At 34.5% G+C, this 21,729-nt stretch overlaps 1 protein-coding gene across 4 annotated transcripts in view; it reads right to left on the bottom strand.

The window, feature by feature from the left end:
* The window catches only part of UBR1 (ubiquitin protein ligase E3 component n-recognin 1), a 111,664-nt gene that overhangs the window by 79,713 nt on the left and 10,222 nt on the right, over positions 1-21,729 (bottom strand). For all 4 annotated transcript variants that reach the window (XM_016212308.2, XM_016212312.2, XM_016212310.2 and 1 more), the window contains exons 2-10: positions 20,258-20,514; positions 17,732-17,810; positions 10,866-10,976; positions 5,419-5,549; positions 3,425-3,563; positions 2,395-2,457; positions 1,814-1,937; positions 1,405-1,512; positions 643-731 (exon numbers count right to left, since the gene is read on the bottom strand). In XM_016212308.2, the coding sequence (XP_016067794.1) occupies positions 643-731; positions 1,405-1,512; positions 1,814-1,937; positions 2,395-2,457; positions 3,425-3,563; positions 5,419-5,549; positions 10,866-10,976; positions 17,732-17,810; positions 20,258-20,514 (1,101 nt within the window). The remainder of the gene's footprint in view (positions 1-642; positions 732-1,404; positions 1,513-1,813; positions 1,938-2,394; positions 2,458-3,424; positions 3,564-5,418; positions 5,550-10,865; positions 10,977-17,731; positions 17,811-20,257; positions 20,515-21,729) is intronic.

The following is a 21,729-nucleotide window of genomic DNA, read 5'->3' as shown; positions in this document are numbered from 1 at the left end:
ATCATCATTCCTCTCTCTGCTTCTAATTCTATCCTGGGTCCTACCTCTGCCCTGTCTTAAGTTTTACAGAACTTCCTACAACTCAGAATCAGAGGAAACCAACAGGTATTTATTGTATGCCTTATATAAGGCAAAGCAGAAGATTCAAAGGTTCTGTAACACCTTGCAATCTAACTTTAGGAACAGACAAAATATATATATATATAACAATAGATCTATAAAACTATTAAAAAGCCATGTTTTTTTTTATGTTTTAGCCTCCCTTAAGTATAACTCTTGCCCATCTAATTCCTGCCTCCCTTTAGCATTTCATGTATGTTCCTTTTCCCTGCTATGCCTTTCAGCTAGTCACTTCTATTCTTATTATAATTTTATTAACAGATAGATGATTAGGAAGGATGAATGAATGTGATAACTTCCTATTGTTCTGGGTAGGCAAATAATAGGTCATTTTCCACCTTTCTCCTCTTCCAGACTACTGTTTCCATACTAGCAAATGTGAAAATAAAAAAAGTTGGACAAAGAAATGAATCATAAAATTAAATTCTGGATTCATAATTATCTACTTTGTTTCTATTACTTCATTTACGAAAATGTTTTTCTATTTCTACTTATTGATATCTATTTATAAAGAGCAATTACCTTTACAAATTCCATAGCAAAGAATTTTTTGTATTCCATCTCCATAAAAAAACTGCTGAAGATCAATTCGTGAAGGATCTTACGGGCACCTAAAGATCATTTTGGGGGGAAGTAGGGTAGTATTACCAAGGCAAAAAAAACATTCCAGCTATTAGAAGTGGCAGAATATTATAAAAATATTTCACGTTAGTAGACCTCAAGAACTCAAATATGAGTAGCATATATTATATTAATATTTAATAGATAGAACTTAAAATACATACATATACGGCCTTTTCCCTCCTTTTCTATAATCTTTTCACTACTTTATCTTACTTCATTCTACCTCTCCCAACCTTTCTCCATTCTTTTCATTCTATTTCACTCAAAACTACTTTTACTCTGTATCTTTCCCTTTTCCATCCCGTTTATTCTCATCTTTTACTTTTTGTTCTTTGTTTAGATTTTAAAAGTATAAGTACAGCTTTAATAATAGCACTACTACATGAATACACACACACACACACACACACACACATACATGCACACACATCCTCATTTCACTGGCCCTGATTAAATGAAAAGGCACTATAGTTAAAAAGCAGTATCCCTGGGTTTTAACACAGAAGAATATATATTCATTGGTTAACCTTACCTTAAAGTATAATATCTTATAAACCAAGATCACTGATATTAGTAAACAAAAGAGATCATAGCTCTGCTTTAAGGTCATAATCTTCCTTTGCTTCATGGCAAGCAGCATAAGCAAAGATGACCACCTACCTTTATACAGCTTTGCATCCCAAAGCATTAACCTGCTTATGAGACAGGGTTTCTCAGAGCCAGGTTCTTCTCTAAGGCATGCTTGGCAAAAGATCTGTCTAAAATCACCTACAAAAAAAAGTCACCACGTAATTTTTATTCTTATACTATTTCTCCTAAAAGTATGTTTCCTATAGCATGTGAAAAAATTAACATTAATCTGCCCACATTTGGTATCGAGCAAGAATAATTCTATCGACATCAAAGAATCACCAGCCAACAGAATATTATAGTACTTGAAATGCACTCCTGAAAACTAATCAAGATGTATTTAAAAAGGAAATTTTATTTTATACTTAATGATATATTTTTTTAAATTTGTAGCTTTTTTTTTTTTTTAAAAAACCCCAGTATTAGACTATATACTTACTTGAATAGCTCATAATTTTGTTCATCCAGGAGCCAAGACGTAAAGCAAATTTCTGATGAGCCATAACCTCAGAGTGTAATACTTCTACATGAAGTGGATGTTGAGAGACATTTTCAGAATGACTCTACAAATAAAAGGAATATTTAAAATAAAAGAAACACAACCTAGTTTAAAAATTTTGTTTTTAACTAATCTATTCTTTAAAAAAAGAAATTACATAACCCTTGCAGTTCCAAATCTCTGGATCTAAATGCCTCAATACTTTCTTTATGTAGGATGCCAAACCACTTCAAAAATATATTTGACCCAGCCGGCATGGCTCAGCAGTTGAGCATCGACCTATGATCCAAGAGATCAAGGTTTGATTCCTGGTTAGGGCACATGCCCTGGTTAAGGGCTCAATCCTGAGTAGGGGGCATGCAGGAGGCAGCTAATAAATGACTCTCTCATCATTGAATCTCTCTCTCCCTCTCTTCCTTTCTCTCTCTGAAATAAATATAAATATAAACATAAAATTTCTTTTATTGGGTTCTTATAATGTACACTCTTAAATTCTCTTTGTCCCTAATTCAGAAAATTACCTTTATATCTTCCTTTGCTTCCTGGCAAGCAGCAAAAGCACCTGCTTTAACAGCCCGACGACCCTAATTATAGACAAACGAGAATTAAGCAGCAGAATGACAATTCCAGTCAATTTGTAACATATAGCCCAAAGACCCAAGGAGCTCGTAATTATTCATCATTTGTCGACTGCCTAAAAGTCAAAAGATGGGCAATACCTGGAAGATAAACATAAATGTTTAACACCTTTATGTAGCTTAAGAACTTTTAATACCACTAGTAGAGAATTTCTATACTTTAGGATTTTAGATTTCCTGCCTAGCAACATGTCAGTTCTTTACTATTTGTAATGCGCTCTATTTTCTATCTGATAATAACTTAGGTTTACTAAACTCCATCTACATGTTTTAAATATTTCTCATAAATAAACTTAAAGTTCCAGCATGTGTTCCATAACACATTTAAGGTCCACTAGTGGGTTAGAGGTGAGACCAGGATATTGTTTTCTCAAGTCCTAGGACCATTACACTAACTACTAATTACTAATGCCATGCTGCTTCTTCCACTATATTACACTCCTCTCAAGGGCAGGATTGTGTTAAATATTCTTTCTATATACCTGAGGAACACATTTTGCTTTGGATGGGTAGGAAATAAAAGCTGAGCCATAAATCATTATTATTCTAAAAAGTTTTAGTAAATGTTAAAACCTCAGAAATGATCAACTTTTCATAATTCATGCATGTATTCATTCATTCAATAATTAAGAGAAACAAACTGAAGTTGAGCTGACATTCTAAACTACTCTTTGCCAAATACATTCAGCAAACTTTCTATGTAGACAAAAAGAGGAAAGTTATAAATAGTGAACTACAACTACGATACACACATAGAAAAATCAAGTTTTAACCAGTTTATGTAGGATGTAAGAAATGAATAAAGATGGTTGTACCAATCACAATACTAAGGCACTTGGCAAAGGCTCAGTCAACACCTGACTTCCAGGAACTCATGTAAGACAGCACAATAATTCAAACGAAGCTCACGAACCTCTTTGTCTATGGCAGTGGTATGCAACTGGGCCTCTGCAAGCTCACAGTCAAGAGCTCTTTGTAGGCTGTATATGACATGGTCATATGAATGGTGTTCATCATTAAAAAGGACACAATAGTATCTTTCATTTTTCTCCCTGTTTTTTTAAAAAAAAGATATACATTCAGATACTGCAACAAATAAACAGGAAAATGTGAAAAATAGGCTAAAATAATATATGACATCTATACTGAAGCAACATTGTGTAAGCTCTTACATATGAGAAAGTACCACCGTGATACTGATACAGGAAATTATTTTAAGTGGTACAGTACTGTGGAATTTTTAAAACCCTAATAAAAGTATTACCTTTCCCATGTTTTTCCCCCAATTTTTTTTTATCACTTCAAGATATAAAGTATTACTCTCAGTTTCGTGGTAGTACGGTTTTAATACCACTCTTGACTCTTGCTAATCTCCCATCTTGACAAGATCTCGGACTTAGAACCTTCAAGCAGGCAATAATAGTAAGATTTTATTAACATTTAGTTTTTATTGAATTTATTCTTGTTTTACCTTATATTTCTGGTTTTACAGTACATTTAAGTCGGGTTTTTTTAAAGTGTATAGATTTAAAGTGCCAGCACTACCATTTGACTGAGTGAGGGACCTTATAGACCTTATAGACATGTGGATGGCTTAAGCTTTTAATAATCTAGTTGAGATGACAATGCCTCTTCTGTCTCTAAGAAGAGTACAATGTCTACATTTGAGAGTGGTGTGAGGATCTTATAAAATAAGTGAAAACAGCTATCATGGGCTACACAAATTTATGTTATCAGTTTTAAACAGTTTATAATAGGCTTTTACAATGCACTCAATTAATGATCCTCATAACTCTAAGAGGCAGATTTTCTTGGGCTTCTTATAGCTTAGGATATGGAAGCTCAAAAAAGACTTCTTCATGGCCACAATGCCAATAAGCAGCGAGGAGGACTAGAACTCAGATTTATGAGTCTGAAGTCTGACGCTGCCCACATATACACCTACACTCAAGCAACTCTCCCTTTTTAGGCAGGCAGATTGCTAACTAGTATTATGTTGACCAACACAATTTCTTAAAGAGTTTAACTGATGTTGTCACATATTTGAAATTGAAACCTTTGTGGAAACAATCTCTGATGACCTGTATTTCCCTGAGCAGTTTATGGCCCAGCAAGAGTCAAAACAATATGTTTATAGTCTTTATAAACTGAAATTATTAACTTTCTCTCCTAAAATAAAACAATCCAAAAAACCTAGGAAAGTCAAAAAAGAATGGTATTTAGATTTGTGATGCAATTTTGTAAACTTGCTAAGATTACACGGATAAAAAAATTCCCCCAAGGCCAAATTATATCTTTATATCAGGTCTGGAATTCCCTTTTGCATTTGTAAGTTAAGAGCAAACATTATTGTCACTGAAAGACTTATTTATGGCTGTTAGGACTTCCTGGATTTGGGCTTAAAAATGTTAAACATCTACAACTGAAATAATCCTAGATATCAAAGCACAGGGCAAAGGGCATCTCCTAATTCCCACCATCAAATGTTTTTTCATCAACACCTAGACTAAAGGGAGATCCACTGTTTCAAAGTCCCTACCTTTGTTCACAAACCTCTGGGGAACCTGGAGGTTGGTCCAGGCTAGTATCAATTTGGGCAATTTACTTCTCTACAGGGACAAGTGGCTGCTAGGAACTTATTATAAATCATTTAGAACAAGACCCTCAAAATGATTTTTTCTTAAAAATGTTTTTTTTTCCCTTTTTGGCTTAACTTCTGTTAGTGCCTAGAAGAGTATCTAATATAAATGGATATTTTGAAAATATTCCCAAGAGGTAATTCTCTATAAAATTTTCATAATGATAATAAATTAAGCAGTAAATAACAACAAAAACATTTTTCCAACACTTATTTTGCAATATAAATAACCATCGTTAAAACGTTTACCTTTTGAAAAATTTCCCCACCTTATCTGGAGTTCCGAAGGCAGTTCTTTTTCCTCTTCCCATATAGTCATTTCTACAATGTATTTTATCACTGACGGGAATATTTTCCTGGCTTGGGCAATTACCTCTTCATTCAATGAACAACGTAAGTTCTGTAAGAAAGCAGAGAAAAGCACTATCAACATTGTATACAAATAAATGGATAAAGAAGATAATGTTATTAATTAAAATAATTATTTTTCTTTTCTAAAGATTTTTTATTTTTATTTTTTAGAGAGAGAGAGAGGAAGGAAGGGGGAGAGAGGGGAAAATATCGATGTGAGAGTAAAACATCAATCAGCTCCCTCCTGCTCCCTACCGGGATCAGCCCCACGACTGGGGCATGTGCCCTGACTGGGAATGGAACTGGCAACCTTTTGGTGCATAGGACAATGCCCAACCAACTGAGCCACACAAGTCAGGGCTATAATAATAATAATTTAAAAAAAAAAAAATATTTTTTCATTGATTTCAGAGAGGGGAAGGGAGAAGGGGAGAGTGAGATAGAAACATAAATGATGAGTCATCATTGATCGGCTGCTTCCTGCACACCCCCGACTGGGGATCGAGCCCGCAATCCGGGCATGTACCCTGACCAGGAATCGAACCGAGATCACCTGGATCCTAGGTCGACACTCAATCACTGAGCCACACCCGGCTGGGCTATAATAATTATTTTAATGAGTTCATTACACCATCCTCCAAGAATGAAATCAAGCTGACCTCAAGGGGGTTGCTATTCATAGCAATTTAGCTTAATTTCCTGTGACCAAGTTGGTGCTACAGATAACAGAAAGGAAAGGAGGCAGAACCACGTCCCCTGTCCTTTTTAGTGATGCTCTCCCATATGGATGCTCTCTGCCTTTCTGAGTAGCCTAATTATGATAATATCAGAGAATTATTGGTTATCCCTTATAGCTTACAAAAAGTTTTTCTCATGTCCTGGCTGTTGTGGCTCAGTTTGTTGGGCATTGTCACATGCACTGAAAGACTGCTAGTTCAATTCCCAGTCAGGGCACATGCTCAAGTTGTGGGCTTGATCCCCAATAGGGGTATGCAGGGGGCAGCTGATCAATGTTACACTCTTACACAGAGGTTTCTCTCTTCTCCCTTCCTCTCCCTCTGTAAAAATCAATAAACTATTCTTTGAGAGAAAAAATTTTCCCCTCATAAATTGAGCTGGTGCCCGTAGCCAATCTGTAAGAAAGGAAGAGAATTAATGACATTTAAATGATATGGAACCCATCCAAGGTCAAACAGCCTAAAAACAGTAGAGAAGCAAGACTAAAATCTCCCATAAAAAACGGTTCTTTTCATTACAGAACATCACCTCCTTAATAAAAAGCTTGTTCAAACCAATCAGCTAAAAAATGCATCCATATGCTCTGTATTGTATGGAAATACAAAACAAAGACACAGTGAGATACCTCTTCACACCTGTTCATGGGACTATACTAAAAAAAGGCAGATAATAACAAATGTTGGCCAGGATGTGGAAAAATTTGAACTTTTATACATTACTGGTGAAAATGTAAAATGGTGCAGCCAATTTGGAAAACAGTCTAACAGATGTTCAAAATGTTAAGTATAGGTAACATATGACCCACCATTTCACGCCTAGGTATCTATCAGAGAGAAAGGAAAATACATGTCTGCACAAAAACTTATACACACATGTCCATAGTAGCATTTTCTTTTTAAAGAAAATTATTGTTGAAAGTGTTACAGATACCCCTCCTTTTCCCCACTGATCCCCTCCACCCTGCACCTGCCCCTGCAGCATTATTCTTAATAGCCCAAAAGTGTAAACATCCAAAAGTCCATCAACTGATAAATGGATAAGTAAAATGTAATGTGCCTGGCCAGCATAGCTCAACGGATGAGCATTGACCTATGATCCAGGAAATCCTGGTCCGATTCCGGGTCAGGGCACACGGTGCAGGTTGCAGGCTCGATTCCCAGTATGGGGCATGCAGGAGGCAGCCAATCAATGACTCTCTCATCATTGATGTTTCTATCTCTCCTTTTCCCTTTCCCTCTCTCTTCCCCTCTCTGAAATCAATAAAGACATATTTTTGAAAAGAAAATGTGGTGTATATCTATATATTGGAATATTATTTGGTCATAAAAAGGAATGAAGTATATGCTACCATATGGATGAACCTTGAAAGCATGCTAGGTGAAAGAAGCTAATCACAAAAGACCACATATGGTATGTTCCCATTTATAAAAAATATCCAGAACTGGCAAATCTATAGAGACAAATTAGTTGCCTAAGGTTGGGGAGTTTGGAAAAAATGGAGAGGGACTGCTAATGGGTATAGGGTTTCTTTGGGGGTGATGAAAATGTTCTATAGTTGACTGTGGTAACAATTACATAACTCTGTGAATATAATGAAAAAACACTGAATTATATACTTTAAATGAATGAATTTTCTTATATGGTATGCAAGTTATATCACAATAAGCTATTTAAACAAAGGACTAAACAGAAAGAAAAAAAATAGTAGCTTTTTAAGACAAAAAATCCAGTGGAAATCCACTATAAATTTGTGAGTCACACTTGGCCAGTGTTGGGGATGAACTGAGTTAATTCCTTGGTGGTATTGGGAAAAAACCCAAAGGGCTGCCAAATTAACAAATAGCTACTTTTCTGATTCAGAAATATGAGAAGTTTTTCCCTTTATTTAGATCTTTTTAAAAATTCTTTCAACGTTTTATAGTTTTCAGAATATAAATGTCATACTTTTCTTAAATTTATTCCTAAGTATTTTATTCTCTTTGATACTATAGTAAATGGATTTTTTTTCATTAATTTCACCTTCAGATTATTCATTACAATGTATAGAATACAAGTAATTTTTGCATAATTATCTTGTATCCTATAATCTTGCTAAACTTATTAGTTCTAATTATTTTTTAGTAGGTTCCTTAGGATTTTCTACATATTTTGTATAAATCGTGTCATCTGTAAATAGAGCTAGTTTTACTTCTTCCTTTCCAATATGGATACCTTTTATTTCTTTTTCTTGCCTAACTGCCCTGGCTAGAACTGAGTACAATAATGAATAGATGTAGCAAGAGCAGAATCTGTCTTGTTCCTGATATTAGGGAGACATATCCAGCATAATTATACTGTGAGTTTTTCATTGATGCCCTCTATCAGGTTGAGGAAGTTCCCTTATGTTAAGTTTGTTAAGTCTTTTTATCATGAAAATGTGTTGGTATTAGTCAAATGCTTTTGCTGCATCTATTGAGATGACCATGTGGTTTTGTTTTTTATTCTATTTATATGGTGTATTACATTAACTGATTTTCAGATGTTAAACTATGTACTGCATTTGACATCAGATGAGGCTCATTATGCCACATCACCCCACTATTAGTAATGATGCTAATATTCATGACTGGTTTCAGGAATAATAGTATGATACCACCATTATAAATTTTCATTTTTTTCTCTTATGACTAGCAAGTAAGCTATGAGATGACAATTTAGAACCATGTGAAAATTGTTCCTCATCAACTCAAATCTTAATGGTTTTCACATCCACTAATGATCCTTATCTATCATATATTTCCTTTAGGGCTTGCAAAATGTTGATTTTTCTTATTCTATTATTCCTTTTTCATTAGCTTTCTAGTATTCATCTAGAAAGAAGAGCTTTACCTCGTCAACTAGAAATACTTGTTTACCATGAAACACAATTCCTACCAATTTTCAGAGTACAGAATTGATATAATAACCACTACCATGGCAACAAACTTCATCAATCTATCTGTCTATCTATTTTAGCTTTCATATAAGTTTCATTAGGAACTCATGGATTTTTGTATATTCAGTATGAGTCAATCAATTTATTGTGGTTATTTGTTGTTATTTTTTTGATGCTCCAATTGTCCAACACTGTTCAATGGAAGTCCTTTCAAGCTGGGTCCTAGGTTCCTTTGACATAAGCCCATCCTTACAAGCTTACTGATTCCCTGACTAAGGCATGGAATCTAGTATTTTCACAGCAATCCCTTATTGCATTTAGTGAGGAACAGTATCTGACGAGATCAAAATCTGGGCCCGCAGGGTGTTCACTGCTTTAGGGTTATCTGGAACAGTTTAAAGGGTACAAAAACTCTTTACTCGAAGTTTTGAAAAGAATTTCTCTGTGAAACTCTTTGAATGTGGCATTTTTTAGAAAGTATTGTCTCATGACAATTTTCTGAATTTCTTCAATGGCTATACTGTTCAAGTGTTCTGTTTTTGAATAAACTATGGTACTTTATACTGTTTGACAAAATAATCCACTTTAAAATGTATTTATAGACTCATATAAGAGAGTCATTTATGCCCGGCCGGGCATGGCTCAACAGTTGAGCATTGACCTAGGATCCAGGCGATCAGGGTTCGATTCCCGGTCAGGGCACATGCCCGGGTTGCAGGCTGCAGCTGATCAATGACTCTCTCATCACTGGTGTTTCTATCTCTCTCTCTCCCTCTCCCTTCCTCTCTCTGAAATCAATAAAGATATATTAAAAAAAAAAAAAAAAAAAAAGAGTCATTTATAATCCTTATAATTCCTTCTGTGGTTCTATCATTATTTCTCATTCTCCTTTCTAATTATCTACATCTGAGCTGGATCATGTTTTTTTTCTTGAGTAGGTTATATAGTACATAATCAATTTGTTGACTTTTTTTAAGGAAAGTAATTATTAAATTTATGTGTTGCTCGGCCGGGTGTGGCTCAGCGGTTGAGAGTCAACCTGGGATCCAGGTGATTGGGGTTCAGTTCCTGGTCAGGGCACATGCCCAGGTTGCGGGCTCAATCCCCAGTCGGGGGCATGCGGGAGGCAGTCGATCAATGACTCTCTCATTGATGTTTCTATCTCTCTCTCTCCCTCTCCTTTCCTCTCTCTAAAATCAATAAAGATATATTTAAAAATAAATAAATAAATTTATGTGTCAGTTCTACTATTTCTTAATTTATTACATTTGGCTCCTAACAATAATTTCTTCCATTTACTCTTTTAGGCTTAAATATGTATTGTTTACTCTTATCAAACTGACTGCTTAATAAAAAGTATTCTGAGTTATCTTTTTTTTTTTTTTAATATATCTTGATTGATTTGAGAGAGAGGAAAGGAGAGGGAGAGAGAGACAGAAACATCAATGATGAGAGAGTCATTGATCGAGCCCACAACCTGGGCATGTGCTCTGACAGGGAATCGAACCCCGATCACCTGGATCCTAGGTCAATGCTCAACCACTGAGCCACGCCCGGCCAGGCCTGAGTTATCTTTTCATTATGAATTCGTTATTAAGATTCTCAACTGAATTCAGTTTAACCCATGCACATAACTTTTACTTCTATATAATTTCACCAAGCTTAAAGTAGTTAGCATTTTAAAAAAACACACACAAAAACTAATATTCTTACCTCTTTTGCAGTGCCTGCTGTTCCAGGTTCATGACTTGCACAAAAAGGGCCAGTTCTCCATGCCTCTGTGTCTCCACAGTCACAAAATCCTCCTCCAGTAGAAGTGTGCATCTAATAAATGAAAAATGAGTTTGTCTTGATTTCAAAACATATTACAAAGCAAGGAAGAATGACACAGGTGACTCAAATAATAAATGTTCCCTAATACTTCTACCTTAATTGCATTTAATGTAATGGAAACTGGGTATGTAAAAAACCTGAATACTAACCACAACAAAAAAGGACCTTCAAATTTGATAAATTTTTTGAAACATACTCTAATTTTTAAATAATAGTTTTAAAATTTTTGTACTAATGGAGAACAGATTGTGAAGCATGCAATAAATAATCTATACAATATCCAGAATGCTTGAGTAATGAGATTTTCTAATTAAACATTTAAAAATCATTATAATGATACTTATATTGTACTTAAGAAATGTATAAAGCATTTTCATCTATTTGATACCTCACAGTAACTAAAATTATTTACATTTTTCCTTTCAGAGTTCTTGCAAAAAAAAAATATCTAAAATATACTAAGCCAGATAGAGAATGACATTAGCCTGATTTTGAATCTTCTCCAAAATTTCCCCCTCCAAAACATACAATGAACAAGGAGAGCAATAAAACCACAAGTGATCCATGTCTGCAGCACTACTAGGGAACAAAAAATAAACAGAACTTTCAAATGATTTGTTCTATCAGAGGTCCCATTGCCTATCACTTCAAGCCTGTGGATGTAGATGAGAGGGGAGCTTAAGAGATGCCATGAAAGGGAGCAAAGGGGTACACGTGACTCAGATGAAGCACAGACAAAAGCACACCCAAAAAGAGAAAGTCCAATGCTAAGGGACAAATACTGAACACAGGTTGGGACTTGGTGATTCACAAGGAAAGATAATGAAAGTAAGCAGGACCAGAAGTGGCAACCTCAGAGAATCATTGCTTTTGGAGGAAAATCAAATACATTAAAAAAGGTGGTAAGCTCTTAAAGATGTGACAGTAAATAAAAAAGGAAGAAGGGAAAATTAAGGATCCTATAGACGTGAGAGAAACAAAACATACCAAACCCTGTCTTCCCTTCACCACTACCACCACCATCATCTATAAAAGAAATTTCACAGAAGAGGGCAAAACTGACAGGAGAGAGCATCTGTGAATCCTGTCCATGAAGTAAAAAAATAAATTAATTAAAAAGTAGGCCATATCCACAGAAAACTATTACCAAAAAAGGGGCAAAAAACACAACAAAGAGCCAAAACCTAATCATGAAGCTGAAGAAAACTGTAACATAATTCTCCAAAGTAAATTACATAGTCTCAAAAAAGCGTTTGGGGATATGAAAATCCTTAATCAGATTAAAACACCTTTAATCAGAAATATAGAAACTAAGAACAGAGTTCACCCAAAAAAAACAAGTTAAATAAAATGAGACTTGATAGAACTCAGTAAAAAAAATTAGAAAACAAGAAAATCATATCAGAAATCAATTCTAAACTACAAGGTGTCCAAGATAACAGACTGAATGAAAAGTTAATAAATAGCAAAGCATGAAAACAATCAAGAAAATGAAAATGTGAAGTAAAGAAATACAGGGTCTGAGAAAAAGTGGTTGAAATAGAATGTAGGCTTGAGAAAGCCAATATAAGTATAACTGGAGTCTTCAAAAAGAAAATCAAAACAATGGAACTGACCTCATGTTTAAAACTGTAATTTAATAAAACTTTCTGGGGGAAAAAGAAGACCTGAAGGTACACACTAAAAGGGCCCATGAGTAACAGAAAAACTCATCCAGTGTTATCAACTCCAAAACATATCCTACTAAAACTAATAGACTTTAAAGATCAAAGTCCTAAGACCTTCAGGCAAAAAGATGAAATAACAGCATGGCCAGTGTGGTTCAGTGGTTGAGCATTGACCCATGAACCAAGAAGTTGCCCATTTGATTCCCGGTCAAGGGAACACGCCAGAGTTTCAGATTCAATCCCTGGTAGGGGGCGTGCAGGAGGCAGCCGATAGGTGTTATGCTCTCACATCAATGTTTCTCTCTCTCTCTCTCCCTTTTCCCTTTCTCTCTCTCTCTCACAAAATCAATAAACTATTCTTTTAAAAAATTAAAAAATTCACATGTAGCTTCCAGGCTATATAAAAATAGGCAGTGAGCCAGATTTGACCCACAAACTGCAGTTTATTGACCTCTAGAGGACCAAGAGGTGACTGGGGAAACTTTAGAAAATGGACAGATGGTGAACATTTTATATATTTAATTGTAGAGCTAAGAACAAATCAAGGGTGAGGACATGAATAGAACATAAACATGTGATTCTCACAAACAAAAAGACTACAACTAAGAAATGAGAGAAGGAAAAGAGAAAGTTAACATAAGATCATCAGCTATTATACAGATAATAGAAGGGAGTCAAAGATACCATTAAAACTAACAGACTAGATAATAGAAAATAAGGGGATAAAAAAAAAACTAAGAGGAGTATAAAAATTATTAATACAGAGGTAACCACTAGAACAAAAGTACCAAAAGAAATTAGAATATACAAATCAGTATTTCTTCCTTCATATATATAGTAAACTGAAGAAGGCTAGACTCACCCATAATTACTAAAAATAAAGCTATATAAAAAGAAGGTAAAAGCATAATCTTAGAATAGAGAATGTCATGGAAGCAAGGTACAAAACTCAGAAACATTTAAAAAATGGCAAATTTAATACACACATTTAGAATGTCAATAAGATAAATGATAGCATAAATCAAGTTAAAAAAGCAGAAAACAGATCTTATAAAGCCAAACATATACTTAACTTATGGTATAGCTATCCCACTCCTAGTTCTCAAGAGAAATGAAACACACAAAGAACTGCACTTGAATGCTTATAGCAGCTCTCTTTAAAAGCTAGAAACAACCCAAATGTTCATCAACTGATCAATAGATAATAAATTGTGGTACATCCATACAATGGCATACTGACCAGGGTTAAAAAGGAACAGACTGCTGACACATGAGAGGATCTCAAAGGCATTTATGCTAAGCAAAAAAAGGCGGTTACTACATACTATAGGATTTCATTTATATGACACTTTGAAAATGCAAATCTATACAGTCAGAAGACAGATCGGTGATGCCAGGAGTTGGGGGTAAGGGGACAAAAGAACTGCAAAGGAGCACTAGAGAACTTTTGGGGGTATTGTAAATGTTTTATATCTTTTATAAAATTTTATCTTTATTGTTGAAAGTATTACAGATGTCCCCTTACCCCCACCCCCTACTGACCCCCTCCTCCCCACTCCCGCCTCCTCCCCAGGCCTTCACTGAGCTATTGTCTGTGTCCATGGGTTATTCATATATGCATGTAAGTTCTTTGATTAATCTCTCCCCGCCTACTCCCCCACTCCCATGCATTTAATTTGATTTATGCTATCATTTATCTTGATTTGGTGGCAGTGGTTACTGAACTATGTATGTTTGTGAAAACTCATGAAACTGTACATTTAAAAGGGTAGGTTTTACTGCATATAAATTATATCTCAATAAATCTGACTCAAAAATAAAAATATTCAGAAGACAAACATATGAGAGAAAATATTTGTAAAGTATATAACAAATCAGTAAGAAAAAGACAATAGAAAAATAAATAGAAACAAGCAAGAAATTAAACATACAAAATATGAAAAGATGTTAATACTATTAGTAACAACAGAAATGCAAATTAAAACAATGAAATTATTTCAGTAATCTAAAATCTATTTCACTAACAGATTGGCAAAAAGTAAAAACACTAATTAAATAAAGTTTGGGAACAGGCAAAGAGAAAGAACATTGTCATATCCTTTTAATGGGAATGTAAGTTGGCACAAACAACCCAAGAACAACATTTGGCAAAAATCTATCAAAATTTTAAATGCACATACTGTTCAATCCAGAAAATCTACCTCTAAGAATCTCGCCTTGGGCATTTTTGAATATATACACTGAAGTACATGAAAATAAAGATATATGTACATTACAATATCGGTTGATCAGTGAAAAACTGGAAGCAATATAATTGTCTAGAAAAAGGCAATGAGTTAAATATATGATTAGATATTCCCACAAAGGAATACACACAATTAAATAAGGTAAAAGTTATTATACATATCAACATAGAATTATGCCCATGATATACTGTTAAGTTGAAAACAAGTTGTTAAATAGAATATACAATAGAATCCCATTTATACACACACACAAACACCTCTCTTAAATATATAAATATATGTATGTCTGTGTACATGTTTGTAAATATATGAAAAAAGATCTGTTAGGATGTACATTAAAGTGTGTTTAGTTTAACAAAGAAAGTACAATGGGGCAGAAAGGCAACTATAATTTTTATTTATATTCTTCTGTATTATTTGAAAATTTTAAAAAGTTTTATTGTATTGCCTAGGTAAATAAACATTTTTTAATGCTGTTGTGTTTCAAAGACAATACATGTATATAAATTCTCATCATATAAGATTAACAACAGGCTGATGTTAAAATAGACGCTGATAGTTACTTTTATAATTAAATCTTAGATATCAGCTCTGCCTATGATTTAGCACTTTTGATCCTGACACTTCATTTCAACAAATGTTTGTTGAAAGCCTCTATGTCCCAGGTATTATGAAAGACATAGGAGGTATAAAGTATACCTCGACCTTGTCTTAGAGAGCTTATAGTCAGGTAGGAATGAAAGACACAAATATAAATATATCATTGCCATTTAGTAAATAAAGATAGAGACATACACAGGAATGGAACAGAGAAAAAGAACACTGTTAGTGAGCTTTGTTTTCTTTTCCAGATTTATTCTAACTGGCTCTAGAATGTGTTCCAAGAAAAGGGTACCAAGGTTACAAGCCAGCTTGGTTTTCAGTATCAGTTCCCAAGACACAAGAAGACCCTAGTTAGGTAAACTTCAGCTAATATTTTGGTTCTACTTGATCAAAGTTATATTATTCTGATCTTGGCTTCTTAGAATTTAATCTACTCTTCAAATCAGAGACCTTGGTTCTGTCAGCGAGAATGACTGCAAAATAAACTGCCAAAGACCTTGCTCCTATTATCCAGGAAGAGAGCAAAGTTAAGTAGCAATGCAAGGGTAGTCTATATTCACCATTCCAAAACAAGGAAAGAGAAAAAACATTAAGAATAGAACAATTTCATTTCAATAGCGATGGTAAAATTATTTTAAAAGTCGGGTTCAGTTAAAAAGTTTCTGTTAAAAGGTTTCTGCAGGTTCTGCAGGTTTCTGCACTGCTGCTTGTACTACATTTGGTATAATTCTTTTCTAAAGCAATTTGGCAAAATGTATTAAGAACCTTTAAAAGTTCATTTTAAAAAATTGAGACTTTTTTAGAGCAGTTTGTTTAAAGAAAAATTGAGCAGAAAATACCAAGTTCATACATAGCCCTTCTTCCCCCAACCCTACAGTGTTTCCTGTGCTATTAAGACCTTGATTAGTGTGGTACATTTGTTACAACTGAGGAATGGAACCAATGATCAAATACGTAAATTCCACCAGTGATTAGCTTTGTAACCTTGGGAAAACATTTTGACCACTCTATATCATAGGCTTCTCAATCTGTTCTTTCTTGTGCACAATAATAATAATACTTATAACCTATACCTATAGCCCAGCACTTCCTGAGCTAGAAACAATAATGTTGAGGCCAGTCTAAAAACATAAACAGCACTTTCAACTCTATGGAAGACATAGTCTACATAAAATTTTAGGCATGTTATATGTACAAAAAGAAACATCAGTTATTATGTTTATCTAAGCCCAGAGTACAGAACCAATACTATTACTTAAGAAACACATTTCAGCTAACAAGGCTGTCTAAAAATGTAACAGGAAAGAAAAAGCCCTCAACCTCATTAGTAACTAGGAAAATTAAAGTAAGATCATAATGTCATAATATTATATAACCACCAGATTGCCTAAAATTAAAAAGACACCAAATCTTGCCAAAATGTGGAGCAATGGAAACTCTCATATACTGCTGGTATAACCACTTTGGAAAACAGTCTGACATCTATTATGACCGAAGATTCGTATACTCTAGAACTCAGCAATTCTATTCCAGATATGTAGCCCAGAAAAACTACTGTATATGTGTACCAAAACATACAAATAAGAATGTCACAGAATTGCTCATAGTAACCCCAATCTAGAAGCAACCTACATTATCTATATACAGCACAATAAATAAAGACAACATGGATTACTGAACATTTTAAGGCCACTGGATAAAGTACAGCTATATACATAAAAATGAGTGAAAGAAGTTACTCAACAGGAAAAATAGATACAGTATGACTCCACCTATATAAAGTTCAAATACAGATAAAACTATTCAATATGATTTGAGTGATAAGCTAAAAGGGAAATCAAGGAAACCATTATTGTAAAACACAGGACAGGTTACTGTGAGGGGTAAGAGAAAGATTGTGATGCAGGAAGGACAAACAGGAGGGCTCTGAGAGCTGGCAATGTCTTATTTTCTTGACCTAAGTGGTGGTTACATGAGTGTTCACTTTATAGTTGCTCTTTAAGCTATTCATAGGCATTATACAATCTTTTGCATAAATTTGATATACTCACAAAAAATTGTATGGGGCTACCTCTTGAAGTAGATGTCCCATCACATGATATGTTTAATCAGAGCTATAGGTTCACATATCAGAACTGTAATAGCAGGAATTCTAATACTGGTCAGGAATATGACCTAGATGGCCAACAGATTCCTGCGAATCTACATATTTATAGATCTATTTTCATACCTTGTAACGATGATTTTTATGAACACTATTCTGGAAGCAGTCCATACAGAGTACACATGTTGGATCAATTGCACAATCCCTGAAAAAGATTAAAAATCAGATTCTAAAATTTAGATTACTCTCACTGATGCTTAAAAGGTATGACTATAATGTAATGTGAATGAGTTTCCTGTATGGTCCACAAATTGAATTAAAAAATGCTTCAAAACCTGAATTCTAAATAATTTTAGCCATATTTGAATGTGTAAGTTTGGATATTTGGTTTTGTTTCTTAAATCATCCTCATTACTTTGAGCCTGTACATGGTTTCAAACTGTTAAAATACAATTCAAATGTTTTGTGAAAAATGATCAACTTTTTAAATTATTTGCAATCATTTTACCCTATTACATTTATAAATACACTTTACAAACACTGACTGTTCACTGGTAAATGAAGCGTGCATAAAAACAAAAGTCATTTGAATGTAAGCATCATAAGGACAGGGATTTCTATTTATTTTTAAAATTTTTATTTATTGATTGATTTTAGAAAGAGAGGAAGGGAAAGAGAAAAACATCGATTTGTTGTTCCACTTTTTTATCCATGCATTGGCTGATTCTTGTATGTGCCCTGACTGGGGATGGAACTCACAACCTTGGCGTATCAGGACACTAACCAACCGAGTTACCCAGCCAGGGTTCTATTTATTTTATATATTGATATGTCCCAAGCACCTAAACCAGTGCCTGGTACATGGTAGCTATTGAACTAATATTTACTGAATGAATGAAATTCAACCTCTCTTAATTTCTTCCCTAACAACATCTTTTAAAATATACTATTTTATTTAACATTCTTAGAAAAACATTAAGAACAATACACAATAAGTCCTTACTTAACGTTGCCTATTGGTTCTTCGAATTTAAGTAAAACAACATATAACAAAACCAATTTTAGCCCTGGCCAGATGGGTCAGTTGGTTGGAGCGTTGTCTCATACACCAAAAAGTTGCCGGTTCGATCCCCAGTCAAGGCACATATGGGAGGCAACTGATAAATGTTTCTCTCTCATATTGATGTTTCTCTCTCCCCCTCTCCCTCTCTAAAAATCAATTTTAAAAAACATCCTCGGGTGAGGATTAAAAAACAAAACAATTTTACAATAGGCTGAATGATAGAAACAAGAGTTAAGGTCCTATGGCATCTCATCAATGTTATAAAGAACAATGGTGAACAAAATGTTATTTGAGGACCTGCTGTAAATTAGTGCAAAATACAATATTAATTTTTAAGATATTTTATTTAGAAGAGGAGAGATGGAATTGGAAGTTTTAAAAATGATTCTTAAAAGACTAGTAGGAAATAAAGACTGCCTAACAATATTCTCTAAAATTTATATGATCTACTGACCTATTTAGAGCAGGATTTCTAAACCTCAGAAGTACTGACATTTTGAACCAGAGAGTTATTTGTCAGACTCAGAGAAGGCCGTCCTGTGCATTGCAGGATGTTTAATCAGCAGCCCTGACCTCTACCCACTAGTACCATTCCCCTAGTTGTGACAATTAAAAATGTCTTCATGACACTTTCGGAGAAATGAAGTCTACAAATGTTTGCTATACTTTAGCTGAAACTGATTAGGCTTCAGCTAAAAATACATAAGATAAATGAACCTTACTAATGCTATAAGGCAAATAGTACACAAATTAATAAGCTTTTTCCTGAGAAAAGAATTGGATAAAATGATAGTATGTTCTAAACAACTATTAACTATATATAAACCAGTCTAACCTAGAATTATAGCGAAGCAGAAAACAATTCTCTGTATTTATAGTCTAAAAAGTCACACTCCTCACCTAAACTACCTCTAATAAAGGGGAAAAAACTGAAACTGCTGCTAAGATCTAAGAGTTGAAAATTTCAGGAAGAAGTAGGGAGTAAAATAGTTCTCCATGCTACCATAATGTTTAAGGCAACTACTCTCACAAAGAGCAAAAACCCTAAACCTGCTTCCAGCTTCCATACCACTGGCCTCTTTTACCCCACAAAATTCTAACTGCTCCTACAGGTCCGCAATCCTTTGGCACCAAATCTCATATGGTGGCAAAAAATGACTTGAAATGATATGAGACTACAGATTTTATTTATACATACACTTGCTGTGAATATTCACAGATTTCTTACAAAAATGCTGTGTTTCGTTTTAAGACCCAGTCCTGACTCTGCTGAGGAAGTATTTGGAATTCTAAAATACACCTGGCCCCAAAGGTTTCAAATAGGAGTATGTCGACTATTAATAAGGCAAAAATCTATCACTTACATACACGTTTGAAGAACATGAAGAAAAAATGAGAGAAGTGTTTAATTATCAATCATATAAAAAAAAACAAGCTATACTAGCGAAAACAGACTTATAAGTGCATGATAAAAGGAAGTTAATTAAGTAGGATTAAATATGTAATAAACCAAAAAAGGAACATCATGAAATAGATACAAAATACCAATACTGCAATTATAACCAATCCTATAAATTTCTAATTCTTACCTACAAGAATATGTTGTCTCTCCACTTTTGAAAACCTTCCCACAGAGTTGAAATGCTCCACTATGCTTTAACTTCTCTAAACAAATATCTGGATCTTCTCCAAATAAATACCATTCCAGTGGAGTGAATATTGATGTTTGTATACTCTCCTCTTGCTTTTCCAAGTCTGGGTCCATTTCAGCAAAATAAATTTCAGGCACCAACTGTGCCAAATGGTGCAAGAAAGTAGTATGAAAATCAACTTGCTGATCCCACCACTGAAAGAAAAGAAAATGAGTAGACTTTGTTATAAGTTCCTTCTTAAAAATCTAGGGGCACAGCTCTGTAATTTCAGAGAAAGTGATTTACAATATATTCTTATCGTATCTTTTGCCAATACAAAAGGAAAGAGGGTGATTTAAAAAAAGCCTTGGAAATAAGTGATTGCCCATATATACCATAGATATCAGGGGAAAAAAAGAACAGCGGTAGTGGGTGAGAATTATCCTTCCTTTCTGGAATGGCCAACTTTTAGTGTGTAAAGGTGGCTCTATTATCAGTCAGAAGCTGTACAGACAAAGCATTCTCCATACTCTTAGTGTTTTTTTTTAAGGAACCATGCATTTAATGAGAGATCAAAATGAATGAGTGCCAAAGAGCTGTTAGAACACAAAAAGCACTACCCATCAAAGGAAAAAAATAAATAAACTGGATCTCATCAGAAGTAAAACCTCCTACTCTTCAAAAGAAACTGTTACACATGGCTTCTGTGCCATGCTTATTTGCACAGGAAAACATACTCAACACCATTAGTCACTAAGAAAATGCAAATTAAAATGGCACTGAGATTACCTTACAAAACCCAGCAAAATGTAGGGAGGAAAAAAATAAAGCCTGGCCAGTGTGGCTCAGTTGCTTGGAGCATTGTCCAGTACATGGAAAGGTTTAGGGTTCAATTAGTGGTCAGGGCACATACCTAGGTTGTGGGTTCAATCCCCAGTCGGGGCACATGCAGGAGATAATGGATTGATGTTTCTCTCTCAATCTATTTCTCCCCCTCCCCCAAAAATCAAAAAACATGTCCTAGGGTGAGTATTAAAAAAGTAAACAATGGCCCTAGCTGGTTTGGCTCAGTGTTTGGAGTGTCGGCCCACAGACTGAAGGGTCCTGGGTTCGATTCCCGCCAAGGGCACATACCTTGGTAGTAGGCTCAGTCCCCGGCCCTGGTTGGGACACGTGCAGGAGGCAACCAATCAATGTGTCTCTCTCACATCGATGTTTCTCTCTCTCTCTTTCTCCTTTCCACTCTCTCTGAAAAACAATGGAAAAAATATCCTCAGGTGAGGATTAAAAAAAAAAGTAAACAATGTTATGTTGCTTGACTTAGACAAACAATAGAACAAATGTCAATACTTTTGCAATTAAAAAAAACACCTCTTGAAAATCTGTAAGATATAATACACCCATTTAAAATGATGCCAAATAGTTTCAAA

Source organism: Miniopterus natalensis, chromosome 1 (genome assembly GCF_054644295.1).
Source record: "Miniopterus natalensis isolate mMinNat1 chromosome 1, mMinNat1.hap1, whole genome shotgun sequence".
Lineage (NCBI taxonomy): Eukaryota > Metazoa > Chordata > Mammalia > Chiroptera > Miniopteridae > Miniopterus > Miniopterus natalensis.
Note: the sequence above shows the minus strand (reverse complement) of the source record. Positions and strands in the feature narration are given on the sequence as shown.